Genomic DNA, 25,094 nt, shown 5'->3' on the forward strand with positions numbered 1-25,094 from the left:
AATTTCTAGGAAAAATCGTTATAAAATTAAGAGATTTTCGTTTTTTGCAAGATTTTTAAAACATGGTGATTTTTTCCCTTTTTCATTTTATTTGATTTTCTTGTAAATACCGTGAGATTTTCGAAAATCTCACGATATCTTGTGACAATAAATCTCGATTTTTAAATAAAAATAATAATGCAGTCGCCTTTACCCAAGAATAAACGTATAATTGGGTGGTTTCCTGACTCACCACGATTATTCCTTAATTTCCTTGAAAACCAAGAGAACAACGAAGTCTTTCAACTAAGGTTCGCTTGGACTAGCGACGGTTGAGTTCAGCTGAGTTGACAAGCGACACCATCCGCCAGCAACTCGGCACCAACAGTTTGGATTAATTCTGTTAGGTCTACGCTCAACCTGGTTAGTCAGGTTCTTCACATACATCCTCCAACTTTTCTTTTTCTTCTTTGTCCAATTCTTGGGGTTAACACAAAACTAGCTGAAGACAAAAGTCAGAATTCCCATGTCGGAAAACCTGTGGATCAACACAAAAGGATGTTTTTCCAATGCAAAGTAGAATTTTATAAGGATATAAAATCGATATAATACATAATGTAGATTGAGTAAGAAAATAACAGCAGCTCAGGCGTCTGTCAGATGCACCGAATCCGTCAAGAAATAACAAACACAAAAATTGTCAGAATTGAATGAACTGCTCGTGAGAGAGTGCAGACATTCAAAACTTTTCCACTACACAAATAGGCATTATCTAAGGTTCAAGATTATCACCTAAGCCACTTGTAGACAGAGAAGACAGAAAATGAAAGCAAAAAAAATATTTAAGAGGATGCAAGCTTAGAGTTTCAATGGTCAGTGTGCGTATGAGGAGCCAGGCGGAGGTATCAGCCCAAGCTGGCGCATTATCTTCAATCTCCGTGAGGCCTTCATAGATTTTGCTGGGGGTGTTGTCTCCTACAAGAGGCCAAAAACATCACCTTTGGAACTTCCTACTACCATATTCTTGTGTGCAAACGAATAATGAAAACTCACATCAAAGTGCACTTTTCGCTTGCGTTTTCTTTTGCCCCTTCCTTTGTCATGGTCACTATCCTCGCTTCTGCTTGAACAGGACGCATCCCGTGAAGCTACAACTGAAAGAAAGGGAACAGAATATAAGAAAAGTTCGAAGTTTGTATGGAGTGTCCAGACGGTGCCCGCCGAACCAATTTCAGCTCAGTGTTGTTTCAGAATACAAAACGTGGAAAGCTTTAGGGGAAGAACAAGAAGATTAATGCCGAAGGAAGATAAGATTGAGAAATCTGAAAAAGTAATATAGTTTCAGAGATGCACACCAGAGTATTCGTGGACTTGGATTGGAGTCGTTGGCATACATCTAGTTTTATCTCCATCCAAGGATGAGTTGACAGTTTCATTTTTATTCAAGGCCTGGAAAGAAAGAAATCATTCCCAAAAAACTGGAGAAGTATGCAAGTTTACCGTCAAGTGTAAATACAGAAGGATAAAAATACGGCAAATCATAGAAAAATTTCAACAGGTTGCAGCCCCTTTTTTCTGAGTTGCTAAATGTTGCATCAATAAAAAAACAGAAAAGGTAAACATATATATATATATATATATATATATATATATATATATATATAGTAACAGGTATTATCAGTAAGCTGTGGCCCCATTTTTGAAATGCTAAATCTTCAGTAAGGGAGTGGACAGTAATCAAGACCTTCATCAACTGGGCACCATTAACTAACTTATTTGGACAACTACCCTACCAGTTTACTCGGCCTTCTTATGTCATAACAGTTGCTATGGGCCTTCAAGGCCCTTGAGCGTGGAGAGCACCTGGCACAAATTGCACAGCTTCTACTTCTGGGACTGAAAGGAAATTGACACAAGCACCGAGAAAGGGATGCCAGGATATGTGGAATAACTGGATTAATGAAGCATATATTCTTTCTATGTTGCACCTTTGTCCAGCGCCCAGAAGGTGTTCCAGTTAACCAGCAATATGCATTCCATAGGCTGTACATGGACGGCCTTTTCCGAAAGAAACAAAAGGGTCTTACCATATTGGCTTATTCACAATGTAACATGGACATTTTACTGACCAAGTGTATCCTATGCCAACATGAGACTGGACCCAGAGTTTTGGTACACTATGTCAACAATAGTTCAACATCAGAGACACATATCAGTTATGGAGTCGTTAGATTATCCTTACGATTTTGATCGCATTATATTAACTTGTACTCTACTTCAAAAATTTTCCATTAGTTACATTATGTTTCTATTATAGCCATAGCTCTATTATCTGACAATTGAACTACAAGTTTTAATTTTAAAAAGCATAACACAGTTTTGGCATTTCATACCTAGGCATAATCATAAGATATTCATAATCTATTATGGCAGGCTGACCGTATTATCTAATTAAGCATGCTTTTGGTCATGTACATGCATTGTGCACATGTGGAGAATGTCTACCGATGTTTTAATTCTCTTGAGCTACTACGTTATACCAAGCAAGTCATCATATTATGGTCTTGCATGGGCATGTGCATGCCATAAAAAGCTTGGGACAGCAACAATTTTCGACAAGTCATTCTATCACAAGTCCAGAATTTGCATGATCGAAAGAATGATATGATGGATTAACTGGAGAACATCCCATACAAAATTGAGATCTTGGAGGAATAAGTAGTTGTAAATATTCCACATAACCAACCCAAACGTCAGAACAAAGAATGATAAAATAAATAAAAGTAGTACTTCTAGGACTGCAACTTAGTTTAGAATAGAACAAGAATCTGCAAATATTGTGTGCATCCATCTCATAAAGTTTTGTTCCGCCATTCCTGTGGGCAGTCACTTTGACAGTCTAGAACTGAAAAGAAGGTATAAACCATCGTCTGGTACTTTCATTTACAACAAAAGAGTGTATTGAGCTAAAATATAGAGGAATGCAAAGGAACATGCAACCCAAACTCCAAAACCAAAGCTTACAAATTGGTTAGATATACAACACACTTCTGCAGGCCATCCTCCATCCTCAGTGAGTTTTGCCCAAGCCACGCTTTCCCGAGTATTCTTGCTATCAGTTCCATGGGACTTATTAATTGGAGTAGAAACAAATTTTTCAGATGAGAAATCAGCACAGGGATCGCCTTGATCTTGTAACTGTAATCTAAAGGGGACCAGACAATGTCTTAGGTCAACAAACGAAAGCACTGAATGAAACAGAAATCAATGACTTCAACATTAACCAAAACATAAAACTAATCATTCCAGATTAACCTCTCAATAGTTGCCTAAAAATATTATCGCCTCAAGTTTCAATTTTCAACCAAGACCAGAAACTCCAGCAAAGTACGAAGCATCAAAATGCAAAATGTTATCACCATGCCCTAAAACTAAGAGCTACAGTGGGCTTTGATAGCAATGCTTTTTCATGAAGAGAAGGTCTAAGATATTGTACATATGACATCATAAAATTATGGTAATGGAGACTGCAGTCTCATCTAAAGCTCGGAAAGTTAAAACCTCAAAGTATAGGTTCTTAATAAATAACAAAAAAAGGTAAAAAAATATATGAAAAGTAGCAACAGTAGAAGAGAAGAACATGTGCATGACAAAAAACAGATTTTATGAGAATAGAAAAAACAGAAAGTTAAATTTGGTTGGAAAAAGAAAGGTCACAGCCTCTTCAATCTCATTCCAGGAAATCTCACTTTCATACTGTCATATATTTAAAATGTTGGTGATAGCTGTGACTAGGCATAGAATAAGAATTCCAACTCAAAAACTTAAAAGATGAACATGTAATAAGGAGACAAACCCAATAGTGTCAACGTCCACAAATTTCTCCCGAGAAACAGGGCTAAGTTCAGCACGAGAATCTAATGAAATTGCAAATGGCACTCTGTGCCCTTCATCCACCGAGACACAATGAATGGGAAAGGTTTTATGCATTTTCTTGTCATATCCTAGTGCAAGACGATAAATTTCCTGACTGATTCCAGTAGTCATGGCGGTGGGCATGCTTTGGTTGCATATCAAACTCTCAAGATCAGAACCTGTTGCAACAAATACGTAAACATTTTATTAGACAAGACAACAGACAAATAGCACATTTGATAATATGTCACTCTTGGTAGCAGCAAAAAAAGCATGCTCAACAAAAGAAACGCTGATCAATTGAAGAAACACATAAAATAAAACATAACTAGACTAACAACCACTTTCTTGGTCAAACTAAAATCCATGATCTTATCATAATAGTGAGAAAAAAAATCAAAGCATTTCAGGAAACTGGAAAATAAAAGCCCAACAGACTGTTTATGTGATGAAAAAGAAAAAAGTCCCACAGAAAGATTAAAGCATTCATGTGTCCGACTATTTACCATATTCTCAACTTCCTCCTTAACAAAAATATCACAAACACCACAAGATGAGAAGTGCATAAAACACGATGCTAGTGTATGAACAGCTACCATGTTGGTTTTTAGAACCAAATATGTCAAGATGACTATACGCGGTTATCAAAGCTGACTCTAGCACGAATTTGACACCATCTTTTATTGGGTTTTAACACATACAGAGCCAATCACATGAAGGATCATGCTAATCTTCTTTTCCAATCGTCAATATTTTTGGAATCACTATCTTGGCGGACATCGTCCAGCGGTCCAGGGGCTTGAATGCACTTAAACCACTACTACGCTCTGAGCAGCTGGTTTAATAGACTGAAGTACTATCGACTCCATAATTCCAAGGTTCCTGATAAGGACAAAAAGAACAAGAGTATTTCGAGTAAAAGTTTCAAACTCAGCTTGATACAAGTGGGCTCTTAGGATAGGTAGCAAGTACTGCTAATATAGAACCAATCTTCCAGGGAAGCGTAGAAGATTTTCTCTACACAAGCAACCCGTGCAACATCTCGTCGTGCTTTCTTTGATACGGCACAGTGTCTAACAGAAGAAAGCACATCTTATCCAATTACTAAATTCCAAACTACAAGAAGATTTATAAATCATGATTACAACTTAACAAGCATTCAAGAAACGATTTTGATCATGAAAAGCCCTCACAAGCATGAGGAATTTATGAAGCTACAACCATGAACTGAGATGTTTCCTTACCAAACTCAGTACACAATACAAAAGTACAATGCGACGAATTGGTACCAAAGATTCCATAACCAAGCCAATAAAACCCAGAAAGAAAAAATTGATGTAGTATAACAAGCCCAATAACAAGGTTAGGAAATCCAATCTCCACGTCAAATCAAACCATCGGACGCATAAAGGGAGAACCACCCAACAAACCATCCCTCAAAGACAAAACGACGGAATTCTGCAGTTTGAGAATGGCAATAGATACACAAGGAGTTTGTAAGATGAGGAGAACGAACCAGAGGAAGACCAGACAGATTCGGTAAAATCAGTTCGAGGCTTCGTTCCACCGCTTCTTGGTTGCTGACAGCACTTGGGCAATTGGAATTTATGCGATTCTTTAAGCTGCTTCTTCATGAGAGAAAGGGAGGGAGTAACTAGCTGGGAATCGATAATGCAGATGCGCAGGAAGTATGAGGGCGTGAGAACAAGCTCTAAAAGAAGGCAGGCCACCCGACGGGGAGCGAGAGAGAGAGAGAGAGAGGGATGAGAGTCGATTACAATGGAGGGATCTTTGCGAGAAAATTATTTCTTAAAGAAAGAACTCAATGTGCAGCGCGTCCATACACGTTCTCTGTGTTGTGATACATCTCTCCCTCTCTCTCTCTCTCTCTCTCTCTCTCTCTCTCTCTCTCTTGTCACCGCTGGTTTTGTGTCTCGCGCGACAAATCGTCGGCCAGGGTGGTATTGACTCTCTCTGTCTGTGTCTCCATAGCATGTAATGCTACTAGCAATTACCAAAGTAGCAACCTATCTAGGCCATTGATTCTTGCCCAGAAGAACCCAGGGTACTTGATCTCACACGGAAAGCGAAATGGAGCATCCTTGAACTATTGTTGTTCTTATGGTACACACAGACAGGGAGACCTTTAGATTTCGTGCATGGTAGCTGCAGAAGCACCAAAATCCAATGGGCTCGCTTTTTAACCATTGCCATTAGACGTTGCCATTTTGACAATCACAAATTGAAAAAAGGCTTCAACTCTCGCGTTTATTGATGTTCATCTTCGTCCGTTCTGATAACTGTTAGGCTGTTAGCTACTACCTCTCGATGGCAAGTCAAAAACTACATCCTTATTTTTGCGAAAGAATAATCGGTTCCCCGTTCAATTATAGTTATATACAACATGAAATTAGACTCTTATTTGACAGTTGGGAGCAAAAGTGAAGCTTGTATAAAAAATTAAATATGTGAGACCCGTTTGTGAAACTATAACGAGAAAAACTCTCCCTTAAGTTAGGCTCATTTATTGCATGATTTCGGTTTTTCTGAATTTCGGGTTTCCGGGCTTCCAGCCTTATTCGTAATTCATACCAAGACGATGGAATGCAAATGCTCTTCTACGGTGAGAGTGACCATGTGATAGTCTATTCCAAGATCTCAAATTTCCACAAGCCAAAAGAAGTAGGAGATTTGGATTCCGGTTAGTTAAACGCATAAGAAGTTGGATTTGGATTTGCACTTGGAACAGTGACAGGAAACCAAATCCTTGAAGTTAAATGGTACCAACAGGATGCAAGTTGCAACATCAGGAAGGTGCCTATCCGAAGGCATCAAAAGCAAGCATGTACCATAAGGTGATGGACAGACTGTTCACTCATGCTCACTCAGCAAGAAGATGCTTTCATTGATAATGAATCTTTTTTTTTCTTTTTTTTTATTTCCTTGAGAGCTAGCATATTTATTGGGTATTTTGCTTCCCTTTTTTTCTTTGGGCCGCTTCCTTTATTACTCTGATGCTGATTGAGTGTTTGAATAGACTTCTCTTAGTGCAAGGGCTTTTTAAAGTTGAAGCTCTTGGGCAGGCACCCTTGAAAGTGCTAATTAGTGCTTCACGTTCACTAGCGATGACAAGCAATGGGAGGATATCAAGGATTGGATCTCTTAGAAATGCATTAGGCTGGAGATGGTAGGTTTCCTGCCGCACTTTTCCCTCTAAACTTCTTGATTCACCCCCACTTCATATGAAATGTAGTCTGTTTCTTGGCGGCTGAAAGAAGGACCCAGTAATAAGGCCTACTGCACATGGAACACCACGTTTTTAACTCTCTCGCTCACACTCTCTCTTCCCCCAACCCCCCAAAAACGTCATGGAGAAATGTGAGATTCAGTTCCACAGGCGTGAGAACGGGAGCCTGCCTCCCGGCAAATTTTTATTCAAATTGCACATGCATAAGCACAGTTCGTCTTAATACAACAAACCGTGTGAACATAAGATACCAACTCATCATATTGTCCAAGGGCGTAACATAATCAGGCTGGTGGCATGGGGAAAGACATGTTGCCCAATTGATTCACGTCCTATTCTCCAATACCATATGGAGTGGTGTGTGGTACCAAGCTGACGGTATACTATCATCTCACTAGGCACAAATGCAAAGGAGCCAGCTTCCTTTTTGGAATAGTGGGTCATACGCCTTTAGGTCAATGACAGATATCAACTCATGTTATCTATTTGTTCATAATCAGGAAGAATCAAACACCTTCGACTAAGAGAAACATAGTAACAGGTAGCTACAATTAGCCCAAGCAAGGAGAGGTGGGTTGTCTTCTAAAAGCAGTTTAGACCTTACGCTTTTCTTCATGAAAAGATTGACCATTGATGGGGAAAAACTGGAAAAAATTAAGTACAATAGCATTCATCAGTTGGCTGCGATACAAGTGAAACAACAAAAGAAAGCACGTTGGTGCACCATTACCATCGAAACATTTTTTCTTGAAAGCAAAAAAATGGCCTAAATCCTAAGAATTGAATCAACCATAAACATTGGCATGAATGCTCATATTTCTCCAGTTCCAAGAGGTTGTCGGGAATCATCACCAGAGCTCCATGCTTTGTAGTCCTTTACAAGCTAAGGAACACGACAATATAAATTAATGCAGTCATATTGCACCCAAAAATAATTGGACCATAATACATGTTCAACAAAAAAAGGGGGTAGGCTGAACGCAGGTTATTCAGTCCTTCCACTTAACAAGGTGACATACCAAGAGGGCCATTCACTTATTGGTCTACCATCATTAATAGATTTACAAGGATGGTCATCTTTGTGGTCAATATTGCTGGGTCTAAAAAACAAGCCGTGAACTCAACTCCAGGCATGAGCATGTTACAGTTGCAAATGGGCATGAACTACACAAGATAAAACAAAATTGAATTCTTACATTTACTAGAGGGGCAACAAAAAGCTGAGTGCTCCCTAGACAGGAAAAGAATCAAGGCTTCAAGCGCCTGACGAAATGAACTTTTTGAATGACTATTGCTGTACTTTCTGAGCCATCTCGCTAGACCTTTCCTCTTTCCTTTTTCAAGTTGCCTTCCTTACAACTGGATCCATTAAGGTCTGCGTGTATAGCAGAGTCCCTCAAAATCCATTACTCTAGCGATGCACTTGTGCAATTTTCATTGGGTCCTGATTTTTAAGCAAATAGTCCTCTACTAGCATTTTTTTCCGTCATTTTGTATCAAAGCAAAAATGTATATGCTTGGCAAGATTAAAGTCCAAGCAAATTGAATGCGTTGTTGCCTAGGAAAGTTGAGTATGTTGTATTTTGGTATCTGTTGTTGACTATGCTCCATGTTTCATGTGCTTCTGCACAAACCGCAGTTTTCCTCATCATGCTGGAGCAAGAAGCAAAATAATGGGCAACCACCTCAAAGTTGTAACCAGCTGAAACAATTGAGGTACGAACCTAAGTCCATAATGAACCATCTATGGATCTGGTCTCACAACAAGGCAAGTGCTCATGTCTCAAAATTGGCTATAGTCATATTAAAAATTCACTACTCTTCATAAAAGGGCCAAGCGTTCACAACCCATGTTGCTGAGTGCAATAACGGGAGAAAATATACATACCAGACAGATGGTGGTCTTTCTGCTATACTTACATGGCTGATTTGACAGATCATATCACATAGTACCTTTTTTTCCATAAACCTTGTGAACTATCAGGATATGATCTATGAACACTTTAACAGAGGACCAGCCATGAATATGTTGTCTTTATCTAACAAACTTCAGAAAGGTGGACGATTAGCCACATAGCTCTTAGTAACCATAACTATGCACAAGAGTTGCCCTAAAGCATAGCGAAGTGACTAATGGTAACAGAACAGCAGTTCCAATGGAAAATGCAGGTATTCAAGGGTGAGAAAAAACAGACTTATGGATTCAGTATGATCTCACAATCACAGGCTAAATCAATTAAAGGGAAAATTCTATTTAAGACAGTTTAAAAACTTGGACTAACCTGTGCAAGAAACCGTGGTAGCATAATCTTCAAGATCTGCTCCATAACTTGATTTCCACTTGATTCTATCAGCGCAGCAGGAAGTGCACGGAATGCAAAAGGTATGTCTATGACAACCTGAAGAATTCATTCAGAGTCAGAACAAGAAGAAAGGAGGAAAGCTTCCTGTAGCGATATTCAAATTTGTGCAAGTCACCTCAATTTCAGTATCTGATATAAGTTGCTGCATCGTTGAGCCATTATTGTTGACACTGCAGGATATCCTATTCACCATAGAAGCTGGAAGAAACAAAAAAATAGAATCAGAGATCTCCTGAAAGGAATACCCCATTGTAAATCAAGGGCCTCATTATCACAATTGAGAGAGATCCAACTCAGAAAAGATAAGAAAATCCACAATAAGGCAACTTCTTCATGCCACTTTTGAATTTCACTGGAGAATATATCTTCACCGGTTATGAAAGCATGGCAGACTGCATACAATTTGCACCTGGTTCAGCCATGTTCATCACACCATTGTTCTCAGCTTCTCACCCGTCTCCACATTAATCAACATCCTCTTTTTGGGACTTACATGAAAAGCCAGAAAAGCTGTCCCAAAAGTTTTAGCACAGTCCAGTCTGGCTGCATTTAGAAAAGGTCATGGAGAATCAAGTACTAGTAGAGTATTTGTCAGCAGAAAGAGAGAGCCCTTTCTTGCCTACAAGTCCATTTTCTCAAGGTTTGTGTCAGTCACTTCTCTACCAAAGGGAAGATGCCACGCCAATGCCCTTTGGCATAGGTGGCTTGCTAAGTGTAAATAAGCTGGATTTCTTGTAACTTCATGTAATGTTGCCTTTCATCTTCATATGTGTATCTTTCTGTCCTTATGAAATTCCTGTCTCATTTACCATAATCTTGGCAGGGTTTTTCTAAAAAAATGTCTCCAAAATGCTAAGGCCCACATAGCTATCTGTTGAAGTAACCACACAGCAATCTGTTACAACCACCCTCTTGTACATGAAATTAGTTGAAGGACTAGAAAAATCTTAGAACATGCATAAATGACTCCAAGTCTACACCAGATTACATCAACTAGTATCCTGGCTGTTTTCCTAGTTGAACTATCCATCTCTTTCAACCAATGCTCCATGTTCCTGGGCAGGATTCCATGTTCCTGGGCAGGATCGACATGCTAAATTCTGCTCCCATCTGCAAACCAGAAATTGAGTACAAAAGTTATCTCCACCACCCGCCAAATCATGCTCCTTGAGTAGTGTTATAGTAGTCACCACCATTTTATCAAAAGGCCTTATTCCTAAGCTCAACCTCCCTGAACCCAGTCTAGCCCAATTTAAGAGACTAGATATTGACAGGCGAGACTCCAAACTCTCCATGTCTGAGTTGATCCTTTTTGGAACTTACAACCATGGAACAAAAAGAACCAAAAACCACATAGCATATGCTTTTTTGGACAAATCTTACAAGAGAAAGACAAGCTACGGATAGTGACTCGATCTTCCTATTGCAGATTCTTCTGTCATGAACAAGCGTGCAGCAGGGGTGGAGTCAGAAAATTCTAGCTAAGGGGCACCAAATATAAAATTTTAAATTTTAAGGGGCACCAACATGTGATGTAAGTGAAAAAAAAAATTACTCAAAAATATTAATACAAAACTTTTAAAAAAAAATTGGATTGTGTGGGCAACTGCCCACACCTCCTGCCCACACCTCCTCCGCCCCGGCGTGCAGTAAATACCTCCATCAACCATGAAGTAGCATACTTGAAGGCAGATTTGATGCATCACCGGTAAAGCAGGTGCCCATTGTTTCCTTTCTATCCTCATCGAAATCATAAATCACGGTTCACACCTATCTGCGTTTACCATGAAGATACTGCGTGTCTCCAAGCATAGCAACAAGGACTGGTACCCGGGAATCGAGAAAGTAGGTCCAGCAACACAACGCATTAGTTTCAATATTTATATATCTAGAGGCCAACTTGATGTTTGTCTGTAAACCACTAATTGAAGTATATATAGTCATTAGTCAGGGGAAAACGAGTTATTTCCGCACTACACGAGGAATGTAGAAAAGAATCGCCGGATACCCCACAAACCAACGGCCAAGAGATCAATCAGACAGGTAAGGAACAGCCTATATAGAAATTGAAGCAAATGGCGTGAGAAAATTCGCCATTGGAATAGCAAAAGAAGTATGTGAGTTTGCACCTGAGAATTTCTCGTTCTGCTGTACAACAATCGGAGACCCTTCCAGCTACATCGATCGACAAGTGAAAGAGTAACAATCAGCAGAATACCTATTAATTCAATGACCCAAAAGTAGAGATCCAATTGATTCGAACAGCTATAGATTCACACCAGAAGCAGCAACCACGGCAGCCTACCTTACAGGATAAAAGGCGAATGCAGCAACCACTAGGCTCTACTTCGACTCGGACCATCAGAACAGGGCAAACTTCGAAATTGAAGAACTTGAATTTGTAGACATAGCACCGGAAAGTGTTCTCATCCACCCGCTCGATCCGTTCTGCGTCCAAAACCGAGTACTGGCTCGCCGGCAACCTCATGTATTGCTCTGCACAGGAATTGGGTGGTGGGTCCTTCTCTAAAACAAGAAGCGAACCGAAGGAAAGAGAACCAGAACGTGGGTATCGCTCATACCAAGTGGTCGCTCCGGGTTCTGGACGACGGTCACAGATTCCATTCTTTTAGCAGCAAAGCGGGCTCGAGGAGGAGAAGAAGCCCCGATGAGAGGGTCCAGAGCAGCCCGAGGGAATACCACTCTCTGCTTGGCGCTTCTTCCATGGAGCTTGGTGGAGATAGGAAGCAACGAGTAGCTCAAAGGAGAAAGGTCGCGTATGACGGATGAGGATGACGGGGGATTCATCATCACTCCTAATTCTCCTTCTCCTTAGGCCTCCTAATTCTTCTTCTCCTTATGCCTGCCACTCTTAGCGGTAAAAGATACGATTGGGCTTTGCTATATTTCGTCGCGCTAGCTGCACTTGGCTTCGCCGTGTAGATAAGCGGAGTAGTCTTTCTCTCTCCCTCCCTCCCTCTCGTTCCTGGTCCATGATTGGGACGATCACGGACCACATCTGTTTAAGTGATACACAATGGAAGCCAACAATATTGGAAGACGAAAGGCGGGTGTCTGTCACATCAATTTGTTCGTAATCATTTGATTGAAGCCCTGCATCTTGACGTCGAGGAAAAGCAAATCCCCACTCTCCTGGAACAAGACCTTTGACTGCAACCCTTCGACTCTATACAGGTAGGTACATCTTGGCTTTAGGCCTAGATGGGCTAGTGACTAGGGACCATTTTAAGCTCTAAATCAGTGACACTCTGGAAATCACATCTAGTCAAACCTGCATTTTCCCTGAAATCTAAAGATGTAAATGGTTTAGACTCAGTATATTTACTAATTTGCAAACTGAGCATATTTACGAATTTGAAAACCATATCCTAATTAAGTCTAGAACCATCCGTGGGGTTTTATCTGAGAAAAGTAAAGCAAATCAAACTAAGACAAAAAAAGCTTGGGAATAACAGATCAGCGTTGTCAATATCGGCCTCCAGCACCAACCACAAATCTATTGAAGAAAGTTGAAAATATTGACAACATTATTCATTTAAGCTTGGGAGAATAGTTTTCAATACGACATAAGAATAGTTTTCTAACCATACAGAATGAATTATTACCCCGAACAAAACTTCCAGGAGTTGATTCCATCGTGTACAGTTTCATCCAAAACTATACAAAAATGTTACACCATAGACAAATTCATGGAAGGGTCATTTGAAATTCACGACAAGATGTTCTGCAAGCAAAATAAGATATTTTACTTGCAAAACAAAGGTGCAGTCTCTAGCTAAAACCAGAGAAACTCCCCATTTCAACAAACCCGAAACCGGATAACTTGATCAAAACGATCCGCGTGACATCACAATCACCATCGCCGCCTTCAAGGTCATCAGTTACCAACTGATAGCTATCGACGTTTTGTTTTTCCACCATAAATTACCAGCAAGATTATCAACGTTTTGTTAGACCATAAATTACCAGCAAGAACACTGCACCAAAGAGCAAGAAGAAAAATCGGAGAGAGAACTAAACTAACTTCATTGTAAAAGGGTAACAAGAGTTTAAGTTTTCATTTACACGGACCACAAATCGCTAGTCATCCCCAAAACCCAAATCCCCCCGCACTCGCTGTTTCCACCGGTTCATTAGAAGGAGGAAAATGAAACCCCTCCCTCGAAGAAGAGGAAAAAGCCAAAAGATAAGAACCCCTCTGCATGATCAAGAGCTCGTAAACTTGGTGACGGCCTTCGTGCCCTCGGAGACGGCGTGCTTGGCGAGTTCACCGGGGAGAACCAGTCGGACGGATGTCTGAATCTCCCGCGAGGTAATGGTGGGCTTCTTGTTATAGCGAGCGAGACGGGACGCCTCCTGCGCAAGCTTCTCGAAGATGTCATTGATGAAGGAGTTCATGATGCTCATCGCCTTGCTGGAGATACCGACATCAGGATGCACCTGCTTCAGCACCTTGAATATGTAGATCTTATACGTCTCCGATCCCTTCTTCAACTTCTTCTTCTTCTTGTCCGACCCTTCTTTCCCAGGCAGTCTCTTCTCCGCCTTGGGCTTCTTCTCTGCGGGGACCTTCTCCGCCATTGCCTTCTTCTCCTCTGCGGCAGCAGGTTTCTTCTCCGCAGGTTTCTTCTCCGCAGGCTTCTTCTCCGCGGCCTTGGGCGCCATTATCGTCGACAGACAAACAGAGAGCAAAGGAGCGAGGGTTTATGAAAAAGAGAGTGAGGCGGCTGGAGGAGGGAAGAAAATATATATAGTGTTCGAATCTGCGGTTGCATTGGCTAGTTCTTGTCGACGCGGATCACGAACGTCAACCGTTCATCAGACTGCTCGTTTGACGGTCGAGATGCATTTCTTTACCGTGCGGGCGTCATTTAGATCGGGTCGAACCCATTACGTCCATGTTGGATCCAGATTTAGAAATGGTTCAGAGAAATACTAAATGATGTTGCTCAATCTTAATTAACTTTACTAAAAACTAAAAATAAATAAATAGAAAATATATTGTTCATTCTTCAGTGTTACAAGATTTGAAAGTTACCATCGAAATGTGGAAAACATCATTTTGCAGATTTGAGTCATTTCTTGTGCTGCAATAATCACTTTTAAGTCTGGATCAGATGGGTAGCCTGATCCAGTTTGATGTGCAATATTGAATCGGCCCTCAAGTGACCCGGTCCGACCATAAACATGAATTTTAAGCTTACAAACCCCACACTTTTCATTTGAACCCGTTTTTAGATCGATCCGATTCGAGGAAATTCGAACCTGTGCGACTCATTTGGCGCCATGTTTTCCCGCGAAGGCCTCCGGATTTGACTCAAAACGCACCGATGTACTGGGCAAGAAAGACAGTGACACATGGACACAAACGACTCGGTTGTTCTTGCCATTTCGCTCCTGAAAACGATACGGAACCAGAACTCTGTAGATCCACTGTGGTCATTCTTTCTCGTTTTTGTTGAAGTACATACACCGATACTCACCGCTCTGGTGATCTTGGAAATAGAAACGAAGCAACGAACAGAAACAGGCATCGAAGAAAATCGGAACAGAGAAGCGGATGCCAGAAGGATAGCTCAATCGGTTAAAATCAATTACTATTCCAAAGAGAAACAAGTTCACGAAATAAAGATGTTGAAGAAGTTGACATTTTTGATATCTCGATTCATTCTTTGAACAACGTATACGCTAGCCACAATAGAAACAGGGTAGCTGATCAGGGAAAACCCTTGACAAAGGGCTGAACAGACACACACACACACACGAAACTAGAACAAGACTACGAGCTAGTGAACTTAGTGACAGCTTTGGTGCCCTCGGAGACGGCGTGCTTGGCAAGCTCGCCGGGGAGGACGAGGCGGACGGAGGTCTGGATCTCCCGCGAGGTGATGGTGGGCTTCTTGTTGTAGCGGGCGAGTCGAGACGCCTCCTGAGCAAGCTTCTCGAAGATGTCGTTGATGAAGGAGTTCATGATGCCCATTGCCTTGCTGGAGATCCCGATATCAGGATGCACCTGCTTCAGCACCTTGAAAATGTAGATCTTGTACGTCTCCGTTCCTTTCTTCAACTTCTTCTTCTTCTTGTCCGCTCCTTCTTTTCCCGGCAGCTTCTTCTCCGCCTTGGGCTTCTTCTCTGCAGGCGCCTTCTCGGCCACCGCCTTCTTCTCCTCTCCGGCGGCCGGCTTCTTCTCTGCGGGCTTCTTCTCCGCGGGCTTCTTCTCCGCCGCCTTGGGTGCCATCTCTCTACAGACTACAAACCTCGGCCGATCGGCAAAATGGAACTTCGAAATGGGTGAAGCGAACTGCGGGGAAAGCGCGCATATATACATATAAATAGACAAATGAGCTGCACTCTGATTGGTTGGGTTCGGAAGACGCGAATTGACAAATTTCGAACGTCGGATCGAGAGTGAAGGAAATTAACGGGTCAGATCTCTCCTGAAGCAGTGCGCCGCCCTGCTCGGCCATCGACTGGGTCGGGACGTGGTTCGTCCGTGTTCGTGTTCGTGTTCGTGTTCGTGTTCGTCTCTTCTGGACAACCTAAACATGTTGGAAACTTGGTCTTGATGATCAGCATAGTTGGTCGGACTAACAGACTTCAATCTCGTTGGCACTATGCATCTGTGTTATATAAACGATGAAGGTTGATACATTGTTTTGGTCACTAATGTTGACACAACTCGAGCGAAGCTCATGACTTCAAAAGCAACGGAATGGAAGGACCTTCACACTTCTTTTTTTAATTGTGGGTTGTTAAGCTCTCGCTCACCTAAAATTTATTGAAAGCGAAGTAACTTTTGTAGCTTCTCCATAAAATATGAAAGGTTGATGCGCTTATTTAAGTTGATGTGAAAATGTTTCTCACCAACTTCCATGAGAAACAAGCCCCTTGAGGCTTGGTGTACCAAGAGGGGTCTTTATTTGATTATGTTTGCTTATGGCGTTAAGCTTCCTGCACATGTCCAAGTAGCATACAGATGTAAATACCTAATGTCTCTATGCTCTTAATTAAAAATGTATTTGTGATATATATGAGCAACTAAAAATACAGTTAAAGGTTATTTGGAGGTAGAAGTTTGTAGCAGAGGTTGTGGTATTAATATATAAATAAGCAAATTCAATTTTATTTTCTAATGAGAAGTTACCTTCTTTTTTTCATCTATAATTCATTTGAAACTCCAAAAAGTCATGCAGGCAAGGGAAATGAATACTTTATAGTATCTTTTTTGGGCACTGAGACTTTGGTTTTAATAAAACGGGCAGTCATAAAAGTATTTACTATTTGAATCTAATGTTTAAGAATGTACATGACAAACTCGTTTGAAGGATATACGGTGGGTCTACCTACCTTGTTCCGAATATGTATTGTGGATCTACCGAAACACCGAAACAAGTAAACCTTTAAGGATTTACACAAAAGCCGCTTTCTCTAAGTAAACATTATGTCTGATTTAGATATTTTATTTTTATGGCAACACCACATTCAACTTAATTCACCTTATTACTATTCGATACCCATTGCATCAAAGCAATATTAATCTCATTAATATTCCTATCTTTTCAGTTTCCAATCTGTTTGAATCCCCAATTATGACATAGGAATAAAAAAAAAGTACCTCATTAGCCGCATCCTTCAGTAAAATTTTACATTTTGAATATCCACAACACTGTCCGATGTGATGCTTTGGAAGGAAAATATTTTACCACTTTAGGCAAGGCTAACTTTCACATCCATTTTTCTCTCTCTAGATGAGATCGTCACATGCCAAACACGCAAGCAAAATATCTCGTTAGACGCACTTTTGCTTCGGTTATGAGATTTTTTTCACGCCTCCATAACGTGCCCTAGTTGCAAGCCATATTCTAAATTTATAATCGCTGGAATGAAAAAAGGAAAGCTAGAAATAAAGTTGGTTGTGGGAGAAAAAGGGGCCAAACGAAAATTCTGGGGTCCAATGATCCAGTTCGATATTGGCGAGAAAGGAAAGAGGAGAGGAGGCGCGTGGGATGGTGTTGGAGATTGCTTCCCTCAGAATGGAGTCCCCAGACTCGTCCTACGTTTCATCTCCTGAAGTCGCCCCCAAGAGGTCGTCGATCCCTCCCAACAGGACCAACCATGGTGAGTGAACACCCCATCTTTCTCTTTCGCTTCTTCTTCCCCCTTTCGAAATCACACTTCCTGTCCTTGGTTTCGGCACGTGGGGACCTGTTTCCTTGCGCTAGATCTTGATGTTGTCGTGGTACGTGTAGATATACAGGTACCCATTTCTTCATTTTTCGCTTGGAATGAGGGGAAAAAACCGGGAAATGGTGGGTTGTCGGGGGGGGGGGGGGTCGTTCATTCTCGTGGACGTCGGTTGACGGCTCCGTAACAATGGTTGCGATAGTGGAGTTTGAATGCGAATCGTGACTCGTTCTCTTGAAATGAGTATCCGGATTTTGGATTGACGAAGTTGGATTTCTGAGGTGGGTGCTGAGATTGGTTTCCTTTCGATGGCTATCGGGTTCTTTTACTTGGTTTTTTTTTTTTGTTGCTTGTTGCCATTTGGATTCGCACGTATCGTGGGCGATTTGGAACGTTGCCTTTGTAGGGAATTGTGTAAAGATGTGTCCGAGATCTTCATGAACGTGAATTTTCGATTATACGGCAGAATGGCATGGAGCGACAAGAAGTTGGGTTCATCAGATCATTACTTGGTTGAGGTGCTGAATTTGGATGTGTCTTTTTTGCAAATTGTTTCTTTCTGCTCGATTCCAACGTTGAATAATGACTGTCACGATGTTGTTTAGTCGATGCGGAGTTTGCAAGCAAATATTGTCAGAAACTATTGATAATTACTTCACAAAGAAAGTAACTGATGTGCAGAGGGTGGGGAGTAGGATATGGAATCCAATATAGTTGATGATTCTGATGACTGGTGGATGTGGATTTTGTGTGTTGAATGCGTAACTCATGCGTGAAGTAAGATCATGACGTTGGTATCTGCCTTTGTTGTGTTTAGATCGATTTGTGTCGAATGATTGCATCAGATAGAGCATGGGTGGGTTGCTTAACGTGGTCTTCCATACATGTGAAAGAGCTGTCTGTGCCTTGATGGGAAAATGTACTCAGCCTTTATACCCGTGGAAATCTCAAGTGAAAAACATTAGATCAGAGATGTTTACTACTAACGCATAAACTTAGTACTCATATTTACTGATGCGATAAAAAGGTAGTTTTGTTGCTTCGGTGATTTTCCTAGCCGGTTGGAGCTTCTCACCATTAACATATAAACTTAGTTTCTCATGCTAATCTTTGTGATAAAGAAAGATAGATTGGTTGCTCGAGTGATTCCTAGCCACACATCATCTTTTTCGGGATAAAAATGTTCAGAGTGTTTCTTTCAAGTTTTATTTTATGTTAGTTTCTTGATGCTACACATATGCTCATTGATTGATGAAGAAGCAATATTGTCGTGAGAATTTTATATTATATGCTATTGTTCTTAAAAGAAGTTTTTTTTTACAAACTTTAAGAGTTGATCTTTACTATTTTCTGAGCTACCTAGAGAAATTTGCAAGTTGCAATAGTCCCCTGTCCTTTGACGTGCACCTGCAGTAAGTAATTTCAGATCCGATACTCAAGTTTTTTCATACATTTTTTTCCCCAGAGGGGTGCTAATGTCGAGGTTTCTGATTTACTGATTCAGTTACCATAATCATTTCTTTATAATGTTTGTTAAATTAGATCTTTGGAGAGTGCATTAGAGTTTTCATTTTTTTTTTGTCTTCCTTCCACTGTATCGGTTCTAACATTTAAATATTTGAATAATTACTTTACAGATGATAAAGAGAAGCCCACAAGCATCAGGTTTCTCGTGTCAAATGCAGCAGCTGGTTCTGTCATTGGAAAGGGTGGTTCGACCATCACGGAATTGCAATCACAATCTGGAACTCGCATCCAATTGTCTCGCAATCATGAATATTTTCCTGGGACAACAGACAGAATAATTATGGTATCTGGAAATGTTAGTGATATACTTACAGCAATGGAGCTTATACTTTCAAAACTGCAGAGTGAGGTATAGTAGTTAAACTAAAGGCTCTCTTTCCCCCTCTCCATTGCTGATATATTTGCGCAACAACCATGATCTTCTTATGCTGCAATCATGTTATTCAGTCACATGTTGAAGATGGTGATGATGCTGAGTCTGCTTCAAAGTTGAGGCTTGTTGTTCCCAACAGTGCATGTGGTGGCATAATTGGCAAGGGAGGCTCTACCATAAAGTATGAATTTTACTTACTCATATTATGTCCTTAGTGAACAAAATTCTGTAAACTAGTCAAGTAGAAAAACTAAAGAGCAACTATTTGTGTTTGATTATGTAACATATACATATACATCATTATGGGCAAGGATTCTGTGACCAATAGAAATCCTTGAAGAAAATGTCAGGAATTATTGCTTTTGAATAAAAATTTGGCATGCTGTCACATATATTTTATGTTTTTGTGAAGCTATTTGTTTATGAGATGAACTGATTTTTGATGACATTTGCTTTCTCCTCTGCTTCAACCATGAACAGGTCATTCATAGAAGATTCTCAAGCTGGCATCAAGATTTCCCCACAGGACCACAGCTTTGTAGGTGTGAATGATAGAGTTGTCACAGTGACAGGATCTCTGGAGGAGCAACTGCGAGCATTGTTCCTTATTGTAAACAAACTTATAGAAGATCCCCATTACTCACAATATGCAAATTCTCCTCTTTCTTATGCAGGTTTTCTATCTTTATCTTTTGGTACTTCAGTGTATTGTGTACCACATTTCTCAAATTATTTTTGTCGAATAAGGTTTGAAACTCTGGTCCTGTGTTGGGTGGTTTGGTTACACATGAACAAAAAACCTGATAAATTTTGATGAGAGACTTGGTTGATTCATGATATCAGTGTGCACAAATATTGAATTTTTTACTGCTCGGGCATGCTTTGTATCTCAAGCCAACAATGTGCTAAATGATGCTGTCCAGGGTTGAACTGGTGGCTAATGAACTGCTATATTTCCTGATAAGCAGCGTCGACAACTAAACAGGAACTGCTATATTTCCTGTTTAGTCGTTGATACTGCTTACCATGGGATTATTTGGATCTTCTGGATACAATGAGAATCTTATCTAATGCGCCTTAAATCATGCATCCTTTTGTTTTTTTTCTCCAGAGTCAGATAGGTGATTGCATGCTTCTTTGACATCAAGACCTCTTCTTCCTGTCTCCTTGATCTTGGCATCAAAATATTTAGGGAAAGAGAATTGGGAGATTTTAAAATATCCTATTTTATACTTCTGACCTTTGTACCAAAATATTAAGGGAAAGAAAATTGAGAGGTTCTCAAATCTTCCTATTTTATACTTCTGACTTCTGAGTACAGGTAGAAATTTCTTTTATCTTTTAGTTTCACATTCTTATACACCCTCAAATTTGAAAAAGATCTTCGTTACAATATTATGCCTTCATTTGTTATTTCTTGTCAAAATATCCTGAGAAACTGCATGATTTTCTAAATATCCTGATAGTTATATAATATTACTGTTTTGTGTTTTTTCTAAGTGTTGTTTGCTCCTTTCTACCTATCAGGTGGATTTTCTTATGTTTTCCTGGAAACATTTTTCATTGTAGTATCAGCATGAGAAATTGCATTTCTAGATATTCTCCCGTTATGAATATTGGTCTCTCTGCTTGTTACTGGATAGGAAGTGTAATCCATAATTTCTTCCACAGCTACTTCTTGATGCGGTTTCGGTGGTTTTTAGTATTATTTGATCCTTTATTGTAATTGGAGGTGCTGTTCAGTCTTGTTCATTGTCACCCTCTTTTGTTAGTTGTTCACAAATCACCAAGGCTCTGTTGTTTGAAATGGAATTTTAAAGTCGATTCGCAATCTAGCCGTTTGTGGTGGATCCCTACTGGAGATGGCGAAAGGAAGTTGGACAATGGCATTACTTTAAGCTGCAGGAAAATAAAATGCTATGACATGTCATATTGACTGCATTATGCTTTTCTTTCACCATTGAGTCATTCCCACTTAATGATTCTCTGAAAACATCAAATGAATAATTGATTTAGCAGTTCCTGATTGTTAAAGGAGGGACAAACTTTGTATGATCTTAATGTTCTGTGGGTATTGAAGGATAAAAATCTTCTGGCACAAGTTTATGGCTCTTTATTTCTGCTGAAACCGAATGCATTAGATATAGTTTTCAGCATGGTGTTATTGCTTGCAGAATGATGTTGGGTCTTTGTAAAGGCCTGTTGAGTTGATTGATCATGCTAGGCTCAAATTCAATTTGATCAAACATTTGGACTTCTGATGCATATCTAACCTTTTTTTTCCTTTTTAAAAATTGTGGGTATTTAGGTGCCAATTTCTCTGGGCTTCATGGAGTTCCAGTTAATTATGTGGTTCCTTCCATTGTTCCAGCTGCATACAATGTAATTAATTATGGATCCAATGGTGCTGCTGGGAAATTTCACAATAGCAAGGTATGCTCCTTGTTTTCATTTTTAGTTATGTTTTTCTAATTACAGCTGTATCACAACCTAATGGAGGTGCAGGATAGTATTATTATTAATTTTTTATTTCCGTCTTCAATAAAGGTATACATTACTTTGTTATTGACATGTGATAAGCAGTAGAGCTGGATTTTCATTTTTCCCCAGGAATTGAATTTGAAGTTAAGAAAGGAGCTTCCTCTTTTCTTTTTCTTTTTTCTAATTAGCAGAACAAGGGATACTGGTCAAGAGTAGGACAGAATGAATGGGGGAGAGTACTGAGAAGTGTAGGCATGTTCAAGTCCCCCAAACAAACTGGTTCTGATTATTTTTCTTGGGGGGCCATTTTAAGCACAATTTTTAGTCAAGTCTAATACAACTGATCTACCATATAACTATATCTGATATATTGAACCTTGGATTCTGTTGGGGCCTATTTTAGGCCTGGTTCATGTTCAGGGCCAATGAAAACCGGCCAGCTATAGAGCAATTGCAAATGTCTGTTTGGGAACTAGATGCATCTATGTATGTAACTGATTCATAACGATTTGGGCTGATAGTTAATCTTTTTATCTCATAAAGAATTTGAGTACGATGATAGATGACCTAGTGCACCATCATCCAGTTTATTCCTAGTCAGCATGCTGAAGTTACAGTAAGCCCTTGAACCAACAAAGTAACAGCAGTACGTGCTGCTAGTCTGAAAATCAAATACTCTATTAGTGGATAAAATGGTTAAAGTATGGATAACTAAACTTTTATATGACCAAACATATTCAATATCAGAATTGTAAAGTTGATTAGCATGTTAGGAGAGCTTGATCAGCATGTTAGGAGAGCCTGACTTTGTGTCTCAATGGTCTTCATATTACAAAAAGAGGTAACGTTGGGAGGTGAATTGGAAGTAGAGTTGGTGGGGACATAATTTTTATTTTCTGGATCTGACAAGGAAGATCAATCATATTCTGTATGAGGCTGTTTAACTGATAAACAAAGTTGGTCCAAGTCTTGAGTTACTCCAGTTTCTCAATGGTAGTCAATGCAAATTTGGATCAAATTCCATCTCATGAATTATGTCTGAATAACAAACAAGAGAGGTGATATACAGAGGTGAAAACATCTTAAATCGAAGGAGTAATCCAAATGTGGCTATTCCATACCTTTTTGACTAGTGGATGGATTCTGGAACAGCATGTCCCAATATAGAGGAAATGGTATTTCCCAACTTGAATAGAATGGTGAGCGTGGGAGTGAATGTCATAAAGCTCATAAACTTTTGAATGTGAAGTTCTCAACTTTTCTTCTGGATCATGGCCAAATGGTTATCGAAGGGTTTCCCTTTTGATACTTGGTAATTATTTAGTCAGAAATCGTGTAAATTGGTTCTGTACATGGACTGACTCATTTTATCAATAAGTGCTTGATTTCTGTCCACAAGCTTTGCAGACATGCAATCTTAGAATAACAGCTTGCTGTGCCTAATAGCTTCCAACTTTGTTCAGGGCTTAATGGCACCAGTTATTGCACTGAGGCCATCCAATGTTTCTCGTGAAGCACAAAGCAGCCCACCTGCTAAGCCGGTGACACTTGGAGTTGCCGATGAGCATATTGGTTTGGTTGTTGGTCGTGGTGGAAGGAATATAACAGAGATTATGCAGGTGTTCTGTTTTTCACATTTATTTTCTTTCAGTACACCATGTGATTTCATGCTTACAGAACCTTGCTCGGCAGGCTAGTGGAGCAAGAATAAAGATTTCAGATCGTGGCGATTTTATATCTGGTACATCTAAAAGGTACAAGTCTAGGTTCTCATTGCTTCACATGGGCATACTTGAAGAAATGCTTAATCCACCTCGTTTGGCAGGAAAGTAACAATCTCAGGTACAGAGGAAGCTATTCGTGCAGCACAAACAATGATTGACCAGCGGATTGCTTCTTTTTCTGAACGATGATGATTGTATGCCTCTACATTCTGGATTCACTGTTTTCCTTTTTGTATTTATTAACCACACACTCTCTCTCATCCAAATAGTGGTCATTTTCTTTGGAGCAGATGAGCAATGGGAGAGAAATTGCAGAATCTAATTGAGGCGGATACTAACATTTACAAGAGGTCCAATGTGAGAGAGTACAGTGCCTTCTTCTGATCATCTCGATGATGCTGCCCTCTAGTCTTCATATAGGGCAGCAACAAGCACATTTTCAGAAGCTAGAAGATTAGGTGGGAGGAGGGCGGATGTCGGAACTGCTTTGTTAGTTTGATACACGGTTGGTTACAATGGTTTTATATGCGCACTTTGTGAATATTATTTGCTAATGCACACCTCATTTCCGTTATATCGAATATCAGTAACTGATTACTGTCAGATGTATCGCAAGAGGAACCCCACTTTTTGATGATTTCACCAAACCTTGTAACCTCCAACTCGTATCAGATTGATTAATTATTTCGTGAAGGGTGTCTGTTTGTGTACGTGCTTGGATCGATGTACGTGTTGGTGCATGTACCAGGAGAGAGTTTGTTTTAGAATCACTTCATCATGCTTGGCATTCGCCAAAATACGTGATAATACGTATATGTAGTTGCCTATGGGTTTTGTTCTGTTACAGCCGTTATCTTTTGTTTGAATTATGTGAATTGTTTGAACAGTTGAACTTTTGTTTCTGGAAAATAATCTGCCAGGAAATAATTTCCAGTCATAATTCAGGAAGGGATGTAAAAACATATTAAGGGACTTACGTGAAACTTTCAAACGGGCGTGCTACATAGAAAGTGGGTTTTTCCAAATTCATCCCTGGATTATGAGAAATATCAATTTGTCCTTGCCTTCTACTTGAAGTGTTCCAAATTAGTTTCTGAGGTTAAATACATAAAAATGTTTTTTGGTTTAAAAAAAATGTTACGAGTTCCTTCTAGGAAGCGAGGAATAATAAGCTGCCAATCATGGGCAAAATAGTAAAACGATGAATTTGTATAAAATGCAAATGTAACTGATATGTTAATCACTATAAGACAAGGAATGCATTGAATTCCCTACATGTC

The 25,094-nt window shown here is 39.9% G+C and overlaps 4 protein-coding genes across 6 annotated transcripts; 1 reads left to right on the forward strand and 3 right to left on the reverse strand.

The window, feature by feature from the left end:
* Nucleotides 1–540: 540 nt before the first annotated feature.
* On the reverse strand, nucleotides 541–6,089 carry LOC116265985 (uncharacterized). 2 transcript variants are annotated; one of them, XM_031647012.2, is made up of 6 exons: nucleotides 5,411–6,089; nucleotides 3,836–4,073; nucleotides 3,028–3,184; nucleotides 1,335–1,428; nucleotides 1,033–1,133; nucleotides 541–954 (listed from the first exon to the last, which is right to left on the reverse strand). In XM_031647012.2, the coding sequence occupies exons 1-6, from the start codon at nucleotides 5,526–5,528 to the stop codon at nucleotides 853–855; spliced, it is 810 nt and encodes a 269-aa protein (XP_031502872.1). In that variant the 5' UTR covers nucleotides 5,529–6,089; the 3' UTR covers nucleotides 541–852. The 2 variants fall into 2 exon arrangements, with proteins under 2 accessions (XP_031502872.1, XP_031502871.1); XM_031647011.2 differs by having other exon boundaries at nucleotides 3,004–3,184; nucleotides 5,411–6,084.
* Nucleotides 6,090–7,412: 1,323 nt separating this feature from the next.
* Nucleotides 7,413–12,510, reverse strand: LOC116265798 (uncharacterized). Of its 2 annotated transcripts, none has more exons than XM_031646738.2 (6): nucleotides 12,087–12,510; nucleotides 11,810–12,000; nucleotides 11,634–11,679; nucleotides 9,620–9,702; nucleotides 9,424–9,540; nucleotides 7,413–7,785 (listed from the first exon to the last, which is right to left on the reverse strand). In XM_031646738.2, the coding sequence occupies exons 1-6, from the start codon at nucleotides 12,313–12,315 to the stop codon at nucleotides 7,735–7,737; spliced, it is 717 nt and encodes a 238-aa protein (XP_031502598.1). In that variant the 5' UTR covers nucleotides 12,316–12,510; the 3' UTR covers nucleotides 7,413–7,734. The 2 variants fall into 2 exon arrangements, with proteins under 2 accessions (XP_031502598.1, XP_031502597.1); XM_031646737.2 differs by lacking the exon at nucleotides 7,413–7,785 and adding an exon at nucleotides 7,787–8,024 and having other exon boundaries at nucleotides 12,087–12,508.
* Nucleotides 12,511–13,530: 1,020 nt separating this feature from the next.
* LOC116265799 (uncharacterized) lies at nucleotides 13,531–15,834 on the reverse strand. The gene is made up of 2 exons (XM_031646740.2): nucleotides 15,312–15,834; nucleotides 13,531–14,173 (listed from the first exon to the last, which is right to left on the reverse strand). Exons 1-2 carry the CDS (start codon nucleotides 15,761–15,763, stop codon nucleotides 13,732–13,734), a joined length of 894 nt encoding a protein of 297 aa, XP_031502600.1. The 5' UTR covers nucleotides 15,764–15,834; the 3' UTR covers nucleotides 13,531–13,731.
* A 1,582-nt stretch (nucleotides 15,835–17,416) lies between these two features.
* On the forward strand, nucleotides 17,417–24,524 carry LOC116265797 (protein BTR1). Its single transcript, XM_031646736.2, has 9 exons — nucleotides 17,417–17,643; nucleotides 19,347–19,585; nucleotides 19,684–19,790; nucleotides 20,090–20,283; nucleotides 21,918–22,042; nucleotides 23,554–23,709; nucleotides 23,783–23,844; nucleotides 23,916–24,008; nucleotides 24,105–24,524. The coding sequence occupies exons 1-8, from the start codon at nucleotides 17,532–17,534 to the stop codon at nucleotides 24,001–24,003; spliced, it is 1,083 nt and encodes a 360-aa protein (XP_031502596.1). The 5' UTR covers nucleotides 17,417–17,531; the 3' UTR covers nucleotides 24,004–24,008; nucleotides 24,105–24,524.
* Nucleotides 24,525–25,094: the final 570 nt, after the last annotated feature.

The sequence above is a fragment of the Nymphaea colorata genome, chromosome 12, assembly GCF_008831285.2.
Source record: "Nymphaea colorata isolate Beijing-Zhang1983 chromosome 12, ASM883128v2, whole genome shotgun sequence".
Taxonomy (NCBI): Eukaryota; Viridiplantae; Streptophyta; class Magnoliopsida; order Nymphaeales; family Nymphaeaceae; genus Nymphaea; species Nymphaea colorata.